This window comes from Phocoena phocoena, chromosome 15 (genome assembly GCF_963924675.1).
Source record: "Phocoena phocoena chromosome 15, mPhoPho1.1, whole genome shotgun sequence".
Classification (NCBI taxonomy): Eukaryota; Metazoa; Chordata; class Mammalia; order Artiodactyla; family Phocoenidae; genus Phocoena; species Phocoena phocoena.
Window position 1 is genome coordinate 86653283 of NC_089233.1, and position 12681 is coordinate 86665963.

Below are 12681 nucleotides of genomic sequence, written 5' to 3' on the forward strand. Positions count from 1 at the left end.
GCAGGGGACATGGGTTCGAGCCCTGGTCCGGGAAGATCCCACACGCCGCAGAGCAGCTAAGCCCGTGTGCCACAACTACTGAGCCTGCGAGCCACAACTGCTGAGCCCGCGAGCCACAACTACTGAGCCCACATGCCACAACTAAGCCCAAGTGCCACAACTACTGAAGCCCACGCACCTAGAGCCCGTGCTCTGCAACACCACAACCACTGAGCCTGCGCTCTGGAGCCCGCGAGCCACAACTACTGAGCCCACGTGCCACAACTACTGAAGCCCGCGCACCTAGAGCCCATGCTCCACAGCAAGAGAAGCCACCACAATGAGAAGCCTGTGCGCCACAACTAGAGAAAGCCCACGCACAGCAACAAAGACCCAATGCAGCCAAAAATAAATAAATGAAATAAATTTGTTTAAAAAAAAAAAAAGAGTTAGCTAAAGACTGTGTATCAACCAGAAAGTGGAAGTCCTTTATACGGAGCCAAAATCTGGTACTAGAGCCACCCAATGGCGGTGGGACTGCATTGTGAGGGGCTGGGACTAGTGGCCCGAGTGGCCAAGCTAAGCCTGGAGCTGCGCACGGTCCGTGGAGCCCCCTCCCCTGCCCGAGGTGGCCTTTCGGGCCCTAAGATGACTCACTCGGTGCCTCATGCAGGCAGTTCTGGGGGAGGCTTGGGGTCCCTCCCCTAAAGGCACATGCTGGGCTTCCCCCCAGACACTCAGGGCTCTGACCCACAGAGCAGCGGGCCCTCGACGCTCGTCTGTCTTCTTTCCCAGACGCGTGTCTGCCGTGGACCGCGTGTGCCCTCCTGGGTGGGATCCCAGCGGCGTCCGGAGGGTCTGGGTGCTCGTGAGATGAGGGATGTTGGAGGGCAGAGTTTCTCGGACAACGTCAGCCCGGGAGATTCTGGGCTGTGTCACCTTGAAGGACAGTTTCTGCCCTCCCAGCCCTGGTGTCCCGCCTATGAAGCAAGGGTGGATGCACTGAGATCTGGTGCCCTCCACCTCCAACACCCCCATCCCAGGGCGGCAAGGTGGGGTGTGTTGTTCTCGTGTCACTGTGGGAGCAGGGGCCCGGGCACCTGTCACGGGACACACATTCATTCCACTCAGGTGCTTTAAGGTCAGGAGGGCGTGCCCAGAGCCCCCCAGCTCCCCGCCCTTGCCCTGAGTCGGCCTGGGTCAGCCTCTGTTAGGCTTCTCTCCGGGGAGCAATCCTGGGCGTAGAGACGGCTCCTTACTTTACGGAGGCAGCAGCTGCTTGTGTTTGCTCTTTTCACTAAACCATGACCTTGGCCCTCCCTGTCGGTCATTCTCAGCGTCTACAGCACCCCGTGGTGTGGCTGCGTCATCACTTATCAACCAGCCCGAGTGGGTGGGCATTGAACTTGTTCTGGGTTTTTGCTTTTCGAGCAGGGCTGTGCCGAGTGACAGAGACAAACAGGGACTCTGGAGTGACTTGCATCATTGTCCTGCCCTTGGTGGTGGCCGAGGGGGAGGCGACTTTCAGCATTTGCTGGGTGAGGAGGTTAGGAGGAGGCGGTCCCTAAAGCCTGGGCCTGGCTGGACTGGTCATCTGCTGGGGGTGGCCCCTGCCAGGCCAGTGAGGCCATCTACATTGGAGGGTTTGACAGGAAGCCCCTTCTCTCTGCCTCTCCCCTCAGAAGCAGTTGTACAAGCTGCTGAGTTTTGCAAACACCCTGAGAGAGATTTTTTTTTTTGGCTGTGGTGGGTCTTTGTTGCTGCACGCAGGCTTTTCTCGAGTTGTGGCGAGTGGGGGGGTCTACTCTTTGTTGCGGTGCGCGGGCTTCTCAGTGTGGTGGCTTCTCTGGTTGCGGAGCACGGGCTCTAGGCACCGGGCTTCAGTAGTTGTGCCACGTGGGCTTCAGTAGTTGTGGCTCATGGGCTTCAGTAGTTGTGGCACGTGGGCTCAGTATTTGTGGCTCGTGGGCTGTAGAGCGCAGGCTCAATACTTGTGGCATGTGGGCTTAGTTGCTCCGCGGCATATGGGATCTTCCCGGACCAGGGCTCGAACCTGTGTCCTCTGAATTGGCAGGCGGATTATTAACCACTGCGCCACCAGGGAAGCCCCTGAGTGGTATTTTGCACCTTCCCACTCACCGCAGGCTGGTGTTGAGCCTTGAAGCCCCGGAGTCCAGGGGCTGTCTCTTTACCTAAACACCGTGGGACCAGCGAGAAACAGGCCGGTACAAGACAAGCTGTTGCCCCTCCGAGGAAGGGTAGACGGGACAACAGCCTTGAAGGAGGAGGCAGAGGCATGAGGACCCCGTGACTGCGGGCCAGGCTATGCGCGTTCCGTTGGTGCCCCGCACCTGTTTGCAGGCAGGTCGGGGGCAGCCCTTCCTCCCAGACAGACCTGTGTCCTGTTCCACTTTCTTTTTACGGCTTAACCATTTCACTCTCTGTCCCTCACAAAATTACAAATGCTCTCCTTTCACCTGTGAGGGCCCATTCTTAGGCAGGTCCCCCACACAAGGTGGGAGAACAGAACCAATGGGCACAAAAGCAGTTTCCTGCTCAGCAGGCCCCCCACAAAGGTGGGGTCTCTCTTCTGAACAGCAGGCCTGGGGCTGGTTGTCATAGGACAAACGTGATTGGTGGAGAGGTGAACGTGTGGCCTGTGTGTGTCCAATGAGGGCTCACCCGGGCCTCTCGGAATGTGCCCACTGGCCAGGAATGGAGTGGGGTGGGTGTTTCCAGGGGAGCGGACGGAGGTCCTGGGAAGGGACGGTGGAAGCAGCAGGCCCTGAGCATCCAGCCCCCAGCTCTGCAGCCCGTCACCCACCTCCTCCCACTGGTTCAGGCGCTGCCTTTACCACAGGCCACGTTGGCCTCACCGGGAACTGCTCCTGGCCTCTCTCCTGCTCCCCTGATTTATTCGCGCCAAACTCTTCTCCTACAATCTCTTTTGAGTGCCCTCCCATAGTGGGTGAGGCCTCCCGTCCCCTACTGACCTGTCACCTTCCTTTCCAGAACTTTCCTGGCTACTCTTAGATTATCTTTTTTTCCATCTGAATTTGAGAGACAGGCCGTCTATCCCCAGGTGCTCTCACATTTTATTGGGACCAATGCATAGACGAGGCGCATCCCTCCACGTCCGCATGTCTCTGTCTGGAAGGGCCCCGGTTGCCCCTCCTTCCCCTCTGTCCTTCCTGTGGCTACACTTGCAGTGGTTCCTGGACATCTTGCACAGGGCTTAGCCGACTCCCTTCTCTTTGCTTGTTGCCAGGAGTGGGCTGCTCCCCTGTTCCCAGAAGTTGGGGTGGAGTGCAGGAAAGGGGTACAGGCTGAGCTCCCATCCGTGCTGTGAGCCTCGGCAAGAGAAGGCGACCCCGAGAGCCAGGCGTTGCCCTGGTACCCCACAATCCAGGTTCAGTCTCAGTGTCCAGGCTGGAGGGGCGGGGGAGGCCGAGAGAAGACACGCCCCTCCGGAAGCCCACGCCGGCCTCGAGCCTCGTCCCCAGGCCTCTGTTGGGGGGCGCCTGCAGTGCCGGGGCCCCTCTCCCCACTCCAGAGCCTCAGGATCAGGGCCTGGACTTCTCCCAACTGGGGGATCCGCTGGGGGCCTGGGCCCTGGTCCACCGCTCGCGGCCCCCAGAGGTGGCTGTTTTTGCTGTGCTCATTGAAGTATGGTATTTCAAATGTTTTGACATTTAAAATCTGTGTTGAATACATTTGTTTTGTTTACATTTTGCCCGGCTGTGGTGACTCACGGGAATTGGTTTGTCTCCTGGGCCCAGGCCCGGCCTCCCCCTGCACCCCAGCCCAGCCCCCGGCCCAGAGCTACCCCTCGGCCGCACCAGCCCATCATCGTCCTGAGGGAGGACCTCCAGACCGCCACTTGAGCTCAGTGGACGCAGGAGAGAAGGGTGCCCGGGACAGGCCACTCCCAAGCACCCAGCGGGTGACTAGTGATGGGCGCAAGGGCTGGCAAGTGTGGAAAGGACGCCTGCCGAGGGCCCACGCAGCCCCTGTCTGACGTGTTTGTCCTCTAGTTTAGGGGAGTCTTTTTCAAAAGGAGCCAGAGGTGACCTCAGCCACCATCTGGATGCCTACAGTCCTCCCAAGCGGGACCCGGAGCACTGTGGGGCGGGCAGGACTCGCGGAGGCATTGGCCAATGCCCCGAAGAGAGGGCCGTGTGAGCTGCCCTGCTCGGGACAGAGGTCTGACATCCAGGAGGCCCAGGAGGCGAACCCATCGGCGTTCTAGAGCCTCCAGCACCTCTTGGCTTCCTGCTGGCCGCTGCCGCATTAGGAGGACAGAGCTGGACGGTCCTTACCCTGCTGAGACAGTCCTTGTCTACCATCGAGGAGACCTCCACGCGGGACCCTCGGCTCTGCTCTCAGGGCTGTGCGCAAACCCGAGTTAGGAGGTGGAGGGGGCAGCCTGGAGCCCGGGGCACCCCCTGCAGACCCCGGGAACCAGGTGGGGCCAGTGCAGGTGTCTCTCCAGGTGCAGCCGTTTGCTCTTTGACTCTGAAGTTCACGTGAGTGTTCAGGGCGGCGGCAGTCGGGTAGGGGGCATGGAGAAGAGGCACCGCCCCCTCACGAGGGCTCGCGAGCTCACGCTTAGAAGCTCGGGCGTCGGGATGTGGCGTGAGGACCAGCGTGCTCGAAAGCCAGCGGCAAACGCGGCTTTACGCCAGAGGCTTCTTACTCCTGGGCCCTGGGAGGTGATGCGGATTCAGGACCAGCTCAGTGGGAGGCCCGCTCCCTATCGCTGGTCAGGGCCACACACGTGCACTGGCGGGTTTGCGTCCCTGTCAGCAACGCCAGTGGCAGCTCAGGGAGGCCACAGCTTCTCGGGCTGAGCAGGTGCCCGTGAAGGCGGGTCTCAGCCTGGTGTCGCTGAGGAGCTGGGCTCCAGCTCAAGTCCAGGTCCAGCCGCTCTGAGCTGGTGACTTTGGCAAAGCCCCTCGGCACCCGGAGACTCAGTTTCCCCAGAGGCAGAGAAACGTGGAAGGTGGAGGTGCCAACGAGAAGCGCTTTTCAACGCGCTGAGAGGAAGTGGGGCGGGGGGCGGGTCTCCCCTTCGTGTCCTAACGTGAGCTGTACGTGTGCAGGACGAGGGACGCTGGGTGAGCCATCCTGGAGAGAAGTCAGGAGGGACCGTTTCCTTGTCCAGACCCGGGAACGCAGAGACCCGGCCCCTCACCGCAGCCGGGGTGCCCCAGGGTTCTACTCCACACTGTGTACAGGCTGAGGGCTCCCCAAGCTGACAGAGAGTCTGCAAACCTCCCCCAGGAAGCCAGGGCTGTGGGAGCAGGCGGAGAGTCAGTCTGGGAACGGACAGACCGAGCACCGCCCACGCTCCAACCCCTACACCTGGGCCGGTGGGCGGGGCGGGTGCCAGGGCGCATCCCCTGCCCTAGCCTCACGGGCCGCCCCTCTCCACCTCTCGCAGATCAACACCTTCATGTCTTTCGTGCTCCCCATGGTGGCCATCTCCGTCCTGAACACCATCATTGCCAACAAGCTGACCGTGATGGTCCGCCAGGCGGCCGAGCAGGGCCAGGTGCGCACAGTTGGGGACCAGCATAGCTCGTTCAGCATGTCCATCGAGCCCGGCCGGGTCCAGGCCCTGCGCCACGGCGTCCGGGTCTTACGTACGTAACTGCTGGGCCCTGCGAGGGGCGGGCGGCGGGCGGCCACCAGGGGCCAGCAAAGCAGCGAGCTGGGTACCACAAACAGAAGGTTTAGAGAGCCTGGGAACGGAGCGCGTCCGGGCCAAGGCTCAGAATGCCGGCTCTCCCTGAGGTCGGGGCTTCTCTTGACTCCCTCACTCATCCATCCGTATATCCACCGATTCAGCAAGCCTCCTGGCACCGGCTGAGTCGGACAGTTTGCTCACAAAGCCAGGGCCACAGAGTTGGGGTCCCCATGCGTGCCGGGCAGTCAGGTGCCAGCTGGAGAGGCCGGAGGTGCAGTCCCTCTGCACAGATTCTAGTAGGGAATCCTGAAGGATCGTGTGGGGTGGGCCCTACGTTTCTGTGGGTGGTGAGGGTCCATCCTCCCTCTGTGTGTCCCCGGGCATGGCCTGGGCCTGCAGGTGCATTATGAGGAGGGGTCCTCAAAACAACCTGCCCCTCCGTGCTCTCCTGAGGCAGCCCCGGCCCCCCCGGTCCCCCAGAGTGCCTACCCTGTGCTTCCCACCACCCCAGGATCCACGCCCCATCTCCCCCCTGCCCCGGGCTGCCTGCCCCTCCCCTTTGCAGGTCTTGGAAGGAAAAGGTCCCCGCAGCTCTGTCCAAAAGGAACGTGATGCAGGCCCCACATGGGATGTTAGATGGTCCAGTAACCACCTTTTTAAACAGTCAAAAGAGACAGGTAAAATTCACTTGGATCGTTTATTGCTCCAGTATTTCCAAAACAGCATGACATCTGCATCCGTCCACAGCACGTGATTGACGGGAGAGTGACTCGGGTGTGCTTCGCACCCGGGCCGGCTCAGCCCCCACAGCCGCGGGTCAGGTGACCGGGGCGGCAGTGTTTGCTTCTGCCGCGTGCGGGCGAGCTTTCTGGAGCAGCCCGGTGCCACCAACCCCTGCCGCCAGCAGGCAGCGCCTCCGTCGGGACCTCCCCGGCCCAGGGTCTCCGCAAGCCCCCCAGAGGGCAGCAGCCCTGGAGCGGGGATCCCAAAGCCAGGACCTCCCACAGATCCCCCCACATCCCCAAGAAGATGACGCACCTCTCGGGGAACACCCTTCTCTCTGCCCCGGGACAGCACACTCGGCCCGAAGTTTTCCCGAGTGGTTGGGTGCTTTCTTTCGCATAGTGGTGAAATATACAGAGCATGAAATTCACCGTCTTGCCCGTTTCTAAGTGCACAACTGAGCGGCAGTGTAGATGCCCATGTTGCTGTGCGGCTGTCACCGCCAACCCTCCCACCGTGTAAGACTGAAACTCTTCCCGTGAAACACCAAGTCCCCACCCCCTCCCCCAGCCCCCGACAACCACCTTCTCCTTTCTGTCTCTGTGAATTTGACTCCTCCAGGGACCGCCTTTAGGTGGAATCGCACAGTATTGGGGTTTTTTGTGACTGCTTTATTCATATGGTGTGATGTCTTCACGGTTCATCTATGTTGTAGCCTGTGTCAGAACGTCCTCGCTTTTGAGGGCTGAATATTCTGTTGCACGGATGGACCACGTTTGGTTTATCGTCACCCATTGATTTCAGCCACTCTGAATAGTGGTCCTGCTATGAGCTACTGGCATCTGTTTGAACTCCTGCTTCCGGTTCTTTGGGGGCATAAACCCAGGAGTAGAATTTTAATTTATTGAATTAAAAAATATTTTTAAACAGCCAAAGTGTTTTCTAAAGTGGCTGTACCATTTTACATTCCCACCGACAGTGTACAAATGTTCCAGTTTCTCCACATCCTCCCCCAAATGACTCTTTTCTGTGTTTCTTTCATAGGAGCTGTCCCGTTGGGTGTGAGGTGGTACGAGGTGGTACCCTCTCGTAGTTTTGATTTGCATTCCGCCAGTGATCGGTGATGTTAGGCATCTCTTCGTGTGCTTATTGGCCATTGGTATCTCTTCTTCGGAGAAATGTCTATTCAAGTCCTCTGCCTGCTTTTGTATTGGGCTGTTTGATTTTTGTTGTTGAGTTTTCTATATGCCCAGGATATTAATCCCTTATCAGATATGTGATGGAAATATTTTCTCCCATTCTGAAGGTTGCCTTTTCGCTCTGTCAATTGTGACCTTTAATACAGAGTTATTTATTTTTCTATAGTCCAAATTATTTATTTTTTCCCTTGTCTTTTCAAATTCAATGTTGTGAAATTTTTGTCCTATATTTTCTTCTAAGAATTTTGTACCTTAGCTTTTATGTTTAGATCTTTGATCCATTTTGAGTTAATTTTTGCAGATGGTGTGAGGTAAGGGGACAGCTTCATTCTTTTGCATGTGGGGATCCAGTTTTCCCAGAACATTCGTTGAAAAGACAGCCCTTTTCCCTTTGATCTCAGCGCCCTGTAGAAAGTCATTTGACTCTATATGGGAGGGCTTATTTCTGGGTCCTCTGTTCTAGTCCATGGGTCTATACGTCTGTCCTCATGCCATTACCACTCTGTTTGGATGACTGTAGCTTTGTGGTAGGTTTTGAAGTCAGGAAGGGTGAGTCCTCCAGCTTTGTTCTTCTTTCTCGAGACTGTCTTGTCTGTCCAGCATCCCTTGAGATTCCCAATGAATTCTTCTATTTCTGCAAAAAATGTCATCAGGATTTCCATAGACAGTCCACTGAATCTCTAGATCACTTTGGGCAGCGTTGTCATCTTAACACTATTAGCTGTTTCAGTCCACGAACACGGGACACCTCCCTCCACCTCCCTGAGGCCCATATCCCTCCATGTCTCAGGTGCCGTGGTCATCGCCTTCGTGGTCTGCTGGCTGCCCTACCATGTGCGACGCCTCATGTTCAGCTACATTTCGGACGAGCAGTGGACCCCGTGAGTATGGGAGGCTGGGGCCGAAGGGGTGAGGCTTGGGCTGGGGGCATGCTTCCCAAAACAGTTGAGTGTAGGGGTTGGGGGCGCTGAGAGGGGCAGCTCAGGGTGGGCGGGTCAGCATCCCCCGACAGGCCCTCAGGTGTGGCTGTGATAGGGCAGGGAAGGCAGAGTCCGTAGAGGGACAGACACCCTGGAAGCTGCTTCGTAGAAGGAAAGCAAGTCCTAAAACAGTCAGTACAAGACGGGTTTGGGGGCGTCTGGAGAGCGACAGGAAGGGCTGGCGCTGCTGGCTGTGGGAGGAGTGATGGCGACTGTCGGGGCCCCCAGACCACCCCCAGCCTGGAGGAGTTGCCAGGAGGACCCCTGGGACTCCGAGAGCATCACACCCGCACTGCGACGTATGGACGCCGGCCTCGCCAGCTGGCCTCCCCGCAACGGTAGCCTCAGCCCCGCTGCGTGAGCTCCTCTGCATAGCGGGGCTGCCAGGTCCCAGGGTTGTGGGCTCTTCCAAGTGTCGGGGAGCCACTAGGGAGGGAAAATCTAGAAAGGATGAAGAGAAGGTACAGGGCGTGGAACACAGCCCAAAGTAAAGGGGTTCTGAAACTCAGGGCCGCCTGGTAGTGAAGTGAGCTGCAAGATGAGGGGGTTAGATCCCTGTGCACGGAGGCAAGCAAGTCGAGGTGAGGTGCACAGCTGTCTGGGAGGTGCAGAGGGGGTTCCTGGCCTGGCTGTTCTGTTGAGGCCAGGCCCTGGCCACGTCCTGCAGCCCTGAGGGGGGGCTGGGATTCTGCACAAGGAAGGGCAGGCCAGCTGGGCTGCAGGGAGAGGTGGAGACTGCGGCCAAGGGGGACTGCACAGCTGGCCTCGGGTGGGCGGCCGCAGCTCAGCTCGGCAGTTCAGCTGACCGGTGCCAGGCGGGAGTGTGCTCAGAACTTCCAACCTCTCAAGAGAAACCAGAGCCGTGGAATTTATTGTGAAATATCCCCATTTCAAAAGATGTCCAAGTAGTCTGCAATGACTGTCCCAGGCCCCTGCGTCAGCCACGGGCTGCCCCGTGCGGGCTGTGTCTGGCCCGCCAGCCTGAGCGTCCTCTCCCACCCCAGGTTCCTGTATGACTTCTACCACTACTTCTACATGCTGACCAACGCCCTCTTCTACGTCAGCTCCACCATCAACCCCGTGCTGTACAACCTCGTCTCCGCCAACTTCCGCCAGATCTTCCTGTCCACGCTGGCCTGCCTGTGTCCCCTGTGGGGGTACAGGAGGAGGAGGCCGGCCTTCTCAAGGAAGGCCAGCAGCGTGTCCGGAAGCCACAACTTCTCCAGCAATGTCACCCGGGAGACGCTGTACTAGGCCCGGGCGGGGCCAGGCGGGGGGCCGGGAGGGGTCACAGAGGGGCTGCCACTCGGCCTCCACGCCTGTCCGCCCAGCGCCTGAGAGCTGGACGGGGGTCGGCCCTGCTCCGTGGCATCCGAGGCCCAGGACCCAGCACCCACACCCAGAGGCTGCACTTCCTTTCGGCTTCTCCTCTCTCACCCTCCCCCGCACCCCTTCTCTTTCAAAGCCAGAAAGAGAGACAGATCCTCTCCCAGATCCAAAACGGGCCTTTAATGAGGAGAAATTAGTGTTGGGTGAAAGGCGGTCTTTTTGTTCTCAGACTAATGGATGTTGAGGGAGAAAGACATGAAGGGGTAGGTTGGGGCCGGAGGGTGGTGACCCCGAGAGCTGGCGCTGGGAGGAGCCCGGTTGGCAGGACCACCGCTGTCCTGGCACCGCCGAGAGGGCCTCCGGCAGCTCAGGACCGGGTCAGCCCCTTGTGCAGCAGGCATCCGACCCACCACCTTTCCAAGGGCGAATCCCAGGAAGATTTGATGTCACAAGAGGTCAATGAAGGGATCAGCCTGGCATCGCCCAGCCCTGGCGGCACCCCCCCGCCGCCTGTCCTCCCCAGGCCAAGGTGGCAAAGCTCTGCAGGGACACCACAGGGCAGCTCAGCCTCGCAGTTCTCCATTCTGGCTCTGTGGACACAAGGCCAGGTCAGTGGGTCCCAGGATAGGCACGTCCTCACACGCTCTCCCTCCCGCTGTCCAGCTGAGCTCCTGCGGCCCAGCTCCCAGCTGCTTCAGGGTGGACGCCGCAAGGCAGAGGGGAGCCGGCCAGCACTCCGAAAGAGGCCAGCGCTGAGGTCCGGGCCACAGGTATGGAGGAGGGGCCCTGGGTACAGGCGGCCCACTGGCTGGCAGCCAGGCGGGGGCCCAGACTCGTTTGTCACGGCCAGCAGGCAGGCCTGGCCCCAGCTCGGGCGCCCAGAAAGGCAGGCGCCTCCTTGGACTCTGGGATCCGGTCTCCAGACAGGATGGCCCGGCCCCAGGAAGGTGCCCTGAGCCAGGGGAAGGCGGGTCCCAGGGGAGCTGCCCCGGACCAGCCGGGACCACGAGTGGCCGGGGGCCCAGAAGCGAAGCGCAGGCCTTTTAAAGCAGGTCCTCCCTGGGCCTGCGAGCACATCTGCCCAGAAGGGAGACAGCCAGACAGACAGGCAGGCAGACCGCCTGCCTGGGCGGCACTGACTCAGGATCAGGTGACCTGCTCCTGGTCTGGAGTTAGCCGGGACTCGGTCTCCCCACGCTCCAAAACAACGAGTCAGATACTACGATATCCACGGCCACTTCAGATCTGGGCTCTGCTATGAATCGGGGTATTATATACTTGAGCCCCACAAAATCCTCCCCCAAGCTGTTCACCAAGAACAGGCCTGGGGGCAGGCCCACAGCTAGTCCCCAGGCCAGGCAGCCCTCCTGTGACCCAGTGGCCACCGGTGCAGGGGACGAGGCCAGCCTGGAGCTCCCACACGGGCATCTGCTCTGGGCAGGGGACACGGGAGTCCAGCAGAGGAGCCCGAGGTCAGTGCAGCCCCCAGCCCTGCTCAGCGAGTGGGCATCAGAGTTCAGCAAAGACTGAGTCTGGGCTCCGGCGTCGGCTTCAGAAGGAGGACCTGGACTCTTTGCGACAGGTCCTCAGACCCTCCCTGGGCCCCAGACACACCATGATTCCCCTGAGCCCTGGGTTCCCCATCTGAGAAGTGGGCGTGGTCATCCCACCCTCTCGGCCAGGGCTGGATGTGAGGCCCTGGAGGACCCAGCCCAGAGCGGACAGAAGGGACGGTCCCCTGAGGTGGGGGCAGAGTGGACGTGGGATGAGATGCCCACTGCCCAGACCCTGCTGCGGGCAGACGGGCAGGGTCTGCCGCGGAGCCCGAGTCCACTTTACTGTCTGTCTGCCCACTTCACGTTGGTGGGGCCCCGTGTCCGTGCCCTGCCAGACACTCCCCCTGACCTCCCCAGCTCCCGGCCCGTCACCGTGGAGCCCCAGAGGCTAGCTCTGTGTGCCGCGTGTGTCTGCTCTCAGAGCCAAGTGCCCGCGTGGCTGGGCACAGTGATGGTGAAACCCTGTGGTGTGCGCTGACCCCCACCACCCCACGTGTCCTGCAGTGACAGGTACATCCTCCGACTCCCTCAATAAGGGAATAAAGGAGGCTGTGGACCCGTGACGCACTCCCACGCGGAAGGGCCGGCGGGCCGCCTGTAGCTGCTGGCTCACTCGCTCATTCATGAGAAGGTCACTGACACGGCAGATGGCCCCCGACTGGGCCCTTTTACTGAAAACACATGCGCTTGGTCTCTGAGATCCCGGAGTCGGGAGACCTGGGTCCACAGTGGCTGTGTGGTGACGCCCTGTCCCTCAGGGTCCTGATCTGTGGCCTGGGCACGGGTGAGGCCCAACAAAGTGCAGTGTGGGGTCCTGTGACTGTTTGCCCCTGGTCTCCACGGCCCTTCCGACCAGCTCAGGGAACGGAGGGAAAAACCAGCTCCTCCCTGGGGGCCAGGGAGGGGCACTCAGTCAGTCTTCAGACACAGCCGCCCTGTCTGGAGCCTCCCGGCAGCAGCGGGACCTTCTGCAGCGGGGTGCCCCCCGCCTCCCCTTTCCTCTTCCCCTGCTCTGCCTTTATCTCACCGCAGCAGGATCCCCGGAGGCCCCCAGCCTGGGGGACGAGAAGGAAAGCATCTTTCCAGATTGCAGGCACACTGCCCTCCCCCTTGAGTCTCCTCGGCAGTCTTCCCCACGCTCCCCTTCATTCATTCATTTACCTGCCAGGTGCCCCTCGAGGCCTGGCTGCCCCAAAGCCACCCCATTCTGATTGGCGCAGGGCTGC

General features: G+C 60.2%; 1 protein-coding gene across 1 annotated transcript in view; it reads left to right on the forward strand.

Moving 5' to 3' along the window:
- Window positions 1–9824, forward strand: part of NTSR1 (neurotensin receptor 1) — a 47889-nt gene extending 38065 nt beyond the window's left edge. The window contains exons 2-4 of the mRNA XM_065893050.1: window positions 5423–5624; window positions 8381–8471; window positions 9575–9824. Of these exons, the coding sequence (XP_065749122.1) occupies window positions 5423–5624; window positions 8381–8471; window positions 9575–9824 (543 nt within the window). The remainder of the gene's footprint in view (window positions 1–5422; window positions 5625–8380; window positions 8472–9574) is intronic.
- The last annotated feature ends 2857 nt before the right edge of the window (window positions 9825–12681 follow it).